The 7,294-nt window shown below is 42.8% G+C and overlaps 2 protein-coding genes across 2 annotated transcripts; one reads left to right on the top strand and one right to left on the bottom strand.

The window, feature by feature from the left end:
* LOC308363405 (excitatory amino acid transporter 1-like) lies at window positions 1-4,349 on the top strand (the record flags this gene model as incomplete). Its single annotated transcript, XM_080836216.1, is given in 11 exon segments — window positions 1-84; window positions 87-101; window positions 614-776; window positions 990-1,127; window positions 1,386-1,593; window positions 1,731-1,773; window positions 1,888-2,090; window positions 2,322-2,555; window positions 2,989-3,183; window positions 3,730-3,864; window positions 4,154-4,349. Coding segments are annotated over 11 exon segments (1,614 nt in total).
* An 896-nt stretch (window positions 4,350-5,245) lies between these two features.
* On the bottom strand, window positions 5,246-7,144 carry admp (anti-dorsalizing morphogenic protein; the record flags this gene model as incomplete). Its single annotated transcript, XM_080836215.1, has 5 exons — window positions 5,246-5,664; window positions 5,934-6,129; window positions 6,350-6,469; window positions 6,576-6,712; window positions 6,850-7,144. 5 exons carry the CDS (start codon window positions 7,142-7,144, stop codon window positions 5,246-5,248), a joined length of 1,167 nt encoding a protein of 388 aa, XP_080692341.1.
* Window positions 7,145-7,294: the final 150 nt, after the last annotated feature.

Genomic DNA, 7,294 nt, shown 5'->3' with positions numbered 1-7,294 from the left:
ATGCTCCACATGCATCTAATGCATGCAGTTGACTTGACCCAACACTCCAGACTAGCAGGTTTTACTCTGAGAAGGGTAAACATCATGTCTCATCAGCCAAGGTAGCCTGACTAATGAATGCTTAAAATGATCTGTTTGTGTTCATTTTGAAATAACGTCAATTATTTCACAGATATATTGTCATGTTAGCAATCATGGGTAATAGTAAGTGTGTGTATGCAATTGAGTTAGAATCAAAACATTAATTTGACAGTTATAGGCATTCATTTCAATAGATATTTGTTACCCCCACAAGTTCCTGAAGTGCATAGAAATGTTTAAAGAAAAATGGAAAAACTATTACATTATTAGTAACTCCCTAGTTTTTGAAGTACTTTTGTTCTGTGCATTTTGTATTTCATATCATTACGAAAACAAAAAATAAATGCATATAAACCTGAAGCAAAATATCAACACTTTTGAAATATGATATATACATATACATTACTCTTGTAGGTCTGAATGTATTTCCATTTAGGACCAAATGAAATCTAGGTATTGCCCACTTCACAATCCAAACTGTGTGTAAAATATTCTATGGATTCCAGAGTCTCATTGGTTGCCTGATCTCCAGACCATTTGTTTTAGTCAGAATATGGGTACGGAGAAGTCCCTTCACCACAATGGGTCACACAAGGCAGGATTTCAAATCAGAGGGCAAACTTCCTTTGTCTCCAAACAAAACTTTCTACGACAAAATGCATTTGTTATTCTCGCAGTAGCTGCAGTCTTTGCAGGTGAGTAACTTCACTCTTGTTCTAAGCCCCTATGTCTAACTTCAATCTTGCTCTTATATATTGCTTATTGCTTCAGCTTGTTGTCTTTGTTGTGTGTGATTGTAACTTTCAAAGTACCTATGTCCGTTTGTGAAATCCTCACTTAATGTTCCGTAAGATACAACTTTCCGTTTGAGCACCGGTAAAGTGCATGCTGTTATTGTCCTTGTGCAGGAGTTATACTGGGCTCCGCATTGCGTTCATGGTCTATGTGTCCAAGACATGTTCAGGGTCTCTCCTTCCCTGGCGAGATGCTCATGCGAATGTTACAGATGCTGGTGTTGCCTCTGATAGTGTCAAGTCTCATCACAGGTGAGGTTGGTGCTATAAAGATCTTGACTATAGCACACACAACGTCTTAGAAAAATATACTTTTCTCTATTTAGCAGACGCACTTAAGGGAGAGTGACATACAGTGCAAATATGGTTTATATTTTATCAGTGTGTGTGGTCCCAGGAGTCCATGATAGACCTACTATATGAGCACCTTTGGCTTCTAATTGTTTGTAGAGATAACTTTATAGTATATAAATCCGGTATATTTCCATACATCTGATTTTGTTCATATAGGAATCTCCTCACTGGATAATAATGTTGGAAGGATGGGACTGCAGGCCCTAATATACTACATGCTGACCACCATCATGGCTGTCTTCACTGGCATCACTGTGGTGATAGCTCTCCAGCCAGGGAAAAGAGGCAGGACAAGTGAGGCGCTTTCTGGTGGTGGTTTTAATGAGTCCCTCCCGACCACAGATGCATTTCTGGATCTCATCAGGTCTGCAAACCCTTCCATTACTTGACTGGACTGTTTTGTCTGTGTTGATGGTCAACAAAGTGAATTACATAAACATATCCTTCAGGTACTGAATCTAGACCGTCTCTGATGAAGCACTTTGAAACTTTGTCTCCTAGAAACATGTTCCCATCCAATATTGTGGAGGCTTGCTTCAGGCAGGTAATAAGAACCAGCTCAGCTAATGTTTTTTTTTCCCTTCACATCTAAACTATTGTAAAGAAGGGACCAGCTGCTCAAACATACCTCTTAGGAAAATCTTTTTTGTTTTTGCAGTACAAAACTAGTTATGCGAGCCGCAATGGCACGTTGGTGCCCACACCGAGCTCCAGCAGTGGTGTAAATGCCTTGGGCCTGGTGGTGTTCTCCATAGCCTTTGGCTTCGTGCTGGGCAGGATGAGGGAGCAGGGACGACCGCTGCACAACTTCTTCGACTGCCTGAACGAAGCCATCTTGCGACTGGTGGGCATTGTCATCTGGTGAGGACAACTGTGACATTAAGTATAGTGAATAATGAAAAGATAAATACTGTATAGTGATCAGGTCAAGGACCTGGTGTGCATTTTAAGTATAATTTTGCAGCAACTAGATACTAGATAACTACATAAAACTGTCTCACTGGTAACTTCTATTCTGTGTTTTACACGTCTGTTGCACATTATAAATAACCGCCAGGTGAGATAAACACTGAATCTGAATGCTCTTCACAGGTATACTCCTGTGGGAATTTTGTTCCTGATAGCTGGGAAGATATGTGAGATGGAGGACCTGGGGCTGATGGGTAGTCATCTGCTGTGGTTCACGCTCTGTGTGATCCTCGGCCTTCTTATCCACAGCCTGATAGCACTGCCTCTGCTCTACTTCCTGGTCACCTGGAAGAACCCTTACCTGTTCATGGCAGGCCTGCTGCAGGCGCTGGTCACTGCCCTGGGCACGTCATCCAGGTGAGAGAGGAGCACTGAGTAGGCTTTTCCTGGGAAAACTGAGAAAATTAAGGTGTTTGTAAGACAAAAACTGATTCATAGCCCTGAATCTTTCATTTTAAGGTATTACTTTTTAAGAATTTAAGAGTATTAAACATTATGGAAAATGAAGCAAAATCATACAGTGATACTAACTTAGTTGTCCACCAGGGGGCACCAGGGATGAGCCCTTAGTCCATGGCTATGGCTGTGCTCAATATGTTCAGTGTGTTACATGTTGATTGTTTATTGTAGGGTTTCCTGTACCTCTTGGCCTTTTCAAGCTAAATATTAAGACAAATGTGTTACTATTCTTTCTCTGTGTATGTGTATGTAAATGTTCCACTTCTGGTGATATTTCCAGTGGCATTGTGGCATGTACCTCACTGTAGATGATCTTTAATATTCCCTGTAGTTCTGCCTCTCTGCCCGTCACCTTTCGCTGCCTGGAGGAAAACAATGGGGTGGACAAGCGAGTGACCCGCTTCATGCTTCCAGTGGGGGCCACTGTTAACATGGATGGCACAGCTCTCTACGAGGCAGTGGCAGCCATCTTCATTGCTCAGATTGCTGACATGGAGCTCACTTTTGTGAAGGTCATCACCATCAGGTGAACACTGCATGTTTCACGTGAACAGAAACTCAGCTTTTCCAAAATAATAAGGCTTGCACAGACTCTGTAATAGACTGTTGTACATAATAAAATGTTATTTAGTGGAGATTGATTTGTCATGTCTGCTACTTGCTTATAAGTCACTTAATGGGACAGGACCAACCAACCTCTCAGATATGCTTCAGCAGTACACACCTGTTTGACCTCTCAGATAACTGGAGTGAAATCTGTAGGTAATACCCACTGTCAGAACTAAACAAGGTGAAGCAGCTTTTAGCTGTTATGCTGCTCAGTTCTAGAACCAAGTTACGGGTGACATCAAAGGTGCTCCAACTGTTCTCAAATCTAGACTGAAGACCCAACTGTTCTCAGATGATTTCTGCTAACTGTTCAAAAGCATTTCAAATATTTACTTTTTAAATAATTGTATTTATTTTTGTATGCTCCTTTTAAATATTGTATTTTTCTAATGCACTTTACCTTTTTTTTAATGCATGTTACCTTTTAATCTATTATTAATTTGGTAATTTTTCTCTTCCACAGCATCACCGCAACAGCAGCCAGCATCGGTGCAGCAGGTATACCCCAGGCTGGCCTCGTAACCATGGTGATAGTGTTGACGTCAGTCGGGCTTCCCACTGAACACATCTCACTGATCATTGCTGTTGATTGGCTGCTGTACGTGTGCTGTCATTTCCTTTTTGAGTTATGAATGTGTGTAGTGATCTGGAATGAAAAAGATTATTTCTGTCTCTTTTACTCATTCTTTCTTTCTTCCTTTCTATGTATCTCTCTCTCTCTATCTCAGCCAGTCAGTCACTGTTTGTGTGTTTGGATATGTACATAGTTTACTCTCTCACTATTTATCTCTCTCTCTCTCTCTCTGAGTCAGTTTATCTCTGTGTATGTGAATATGTACAATACATTATTTACTTTTTCCTGTCATCTGCATCATGTTTGTGACTAGCGACCGCCTGAGGACCATGACCAACGTGTTGGGTGATTCCCTGGGTGTGGGCATTGTGGAGCATCTGTCACGCCAGGAGCTGCAGAGCCATGACAGAACTGATGCTGGCCACTCAGATGCCGAGGGAGCTGGGATATCTAACCTGTCTGTGAACAGAGACACGGTGCAAGTTCATGGCAGAGAAACTTCTGTGTGAGGATACAGACGTTTCTTATCAAAGTATTAGTTCATCTTAAGTTCAGTCCTGTAGCAACCATTTTGTTTTCTGAAATGTGTTATGTTTTGACATAAGAATTTGATCATACGTTTTCAGTGAATTACAGACTACAATCCATAGATTGTTATAGCATTTTATTTATTTTCAAACCACCAAAATGTGTTCATGCTTGTGTGTTTAGTCTGCTATTTTAAGGTGGTTGTGACAACTGCAAGGTTTTGTAATTTTTCTTATTTTGTCCTTATGCCAAAAATGTTAATAGGCTATTAGGCTGAGCACGCTGAAAATAATCCAATTGGATTTAGGGTACAAAAAAATGTAAATATATTGCAACTGTCAAAAGGTGCTGCTGTACAGTATTTAGCTTTCTGTATGTGTGATACACAAATCTTACACACACTCCTTGTCATTTTACAGTTTATTAAAGCTTTATAATAGTTCACAACATGCTATGTACAAAATCACATCCTTTACAGGTTGACGCATACCCTGCCATATATTAGAAATTTATATCTATGTACATATATTACAATACCATGAGGAAGCCTTGGTCTTGTAAACTCATCGGTTATGGTAGTTTTTTAAGCAGCACCGTAACAACATATCAACTAGTGACCACAAAAGAGAAATACTAGGACTTTTCTGCACAATACCATAATGGAACACACCTTCATGATCTCATAGTGCTACTTGCTTGGAGTAGAACCCAGCGGCTGCTGCAGAATATTGGTGCATGGATACTTTTTAAAATGGACCATGTGAGAGATGATGTAGTATCCTTTACAGAGAGCTGCAACCACATCAGTGGTATGGCGGGTAAGGCAGCAGAGGGAGAGAGTTCACGGAGGGTGTTTCAGGCAACAGAGGTGAGGGTGTCAGTGGCAGCCACAGCTCCCGGCCACCATGTCGTCGTACTGCTTCAGCACAACGTTCTCGTCGTCGTCGAAATAGAGCAGGTTGATGGAGTAGAGCTTGTCAGGCACGCAGCAGGGCGTATCGATGCCCTTGGTGAGTTTGAGGGCGTTGATGATTGACTGGACGGTGGCGTGGTTGGTGGGGCGCATGTTCTGGCCCAGAGGGAAGGGGCAGGTGCCCTTGCAGTGGTAGGCATTGTAGCCGCGGGGCGACACGATCCAGCCAGACCAGCCGATCTCCTCAAAGTCCACGTAAAGCGGCTGCCGCTGGCAGGACGTCTTCTCCCCATCCTCGTCGTAATCCAGAGAGCGGGCGCTGCGCCGGCCTGCCCCAGCCATAGGCAGCATGGGCAGGGTGAAGGGTAATGAGGCTTCACCGTCTGAAGACGAACAAAAAGGATACATTTAGAACTGATGTTTAACAGTGCATCTATAGCTGATAGCACACATTTGTCCAGGTTTCACAAGAAACTTGGAACTTATCTTCCATCTTCCTTGTCTGTTTCTTTACACAAAGATAAAAGACAACTCTCTGTCTTTCGGACTGGCATTATTTCTACATCCTCTCTAACCACCTCTTAACATAGCAATTCTCCCTCTATTTTTATATGAAGTGAGGCAACCTCACATACAAAGAAGCCTGACATACCCTTTGTGTTGATCTCAGGACTGGCTGTGCGGCGTCCATCATCAGTGAACAGGACTAGCATGGGCTGCTTGCTGTGGTGGTGGTCACGTCCGGAGGCAAACCGCAGCACTTTGTCATCCATCTGGCTGCCTGCCAGTGTCTTCACAGTCACAAGGAGCCCCAAGTTGCTGCTCTTATCTGACATCCAGGAGCGGACCTGTGGAGGAGGAGAGGACTGACATTTAACCTCCTCAATCTGACTGTTGTACACTGTTCGATAAAAGTTCATATCAATATGCATGCCCTTGAAATACTTTATATATGTGCAGTGTAGGGGAACGTGTGTACTTGGGCATCTCGCTCAATCATTATGGCAGAGTAGAGTATCCCCCACACAGACACCATTACCACAGATTTTATGTAAAAAGTGCACTCACTGCTTGGGTGATGGTAAACACTTCCCATCCATTGGAGTGGATAGGAATCAGTCTTGACGACAGCAGTTTCTTTCCCTGACCATTCATTTCCCCACCATCCAGAATCTGGTAGACACTGACCTGTTGGTGATAAAAGGTGCATTCATTTAGGGTTTAGGTTGTTGCCACATAGGCCTACATCTCTTTTCATTCCATGCAACATGTTGACACGTAGCAAGATATTTACCTGGCAGTAATGATGCCTGTTAAAAGCCACTGATGCTTGGGGTCTCAGTTTGAAAAGGTGAAGTTCTGCAGTGAGGACCCTTTCGCTCTTTGCAACCGTTGACAAATTGAACATGTATTCAACCTCTTCACTGTGTACTGTAGAAAGAAATTACGGTTTGGTTAGGCAAATACGGCAGCTATTAAGAAAGGCTAACACAAAATTTGACTGGGTCAGTAAGTTTCACTCTGTCAACGTAACAACAAACTTTTGAGAAACAAATACATTGCCTTACGTTTGTCGAAGAAACTACGAACTGTGTTTCCCTCAAGAAGATGTGGGTCCTTGGTAACCCCGTCCACATCTGCCACTGTGTTGTACAGGTCCAGCATGTACTGAGGCGGCTGTTTGTGACCTCGAGTTAAGGGTGGATCTTCCATCCCAAACACTTCCAGAAGCCTCTTGATAGCCTTAGTACGGACCTCTTTAGGCTCATTGGCTAAGTTAAAGTGATTTTCCAAGTAGTCCATGGAAGGCCTGGCGATGAGAACTCTCACCAGGGAGATGACGACGAGCACAACAGGAAACATTCTGAAATGTGTTGCTGGGTTGTCCACTTGTCTGCAGAAAGCAGTTGCCTACTCTAGACTGGTCAAACCTTGGATCTCGACTGACTGAGAGGATGCAGAGCTCCGTTTTATGTGAAATGACGAGGCTGTGTGTCTAAGTCCTCGGACAAC

This window comes from Sprattus sprattus (assembly GCF_963457725.1).
Source record: "Sprattus sprattus genome assembly, chromosome: 4".
Taxonomy (NCBI): domain Eukaryota; kingdom Metazoa; phylum Chordata; class Actinopteri; order Clupeiformes; family Clupeidae; genus Sprattus; species Sprattus sprattus.
Note: the sequence above shows the minus strand (reverse complement) of the source record. Positions and strands in the feature narration are given on the sequence as shown.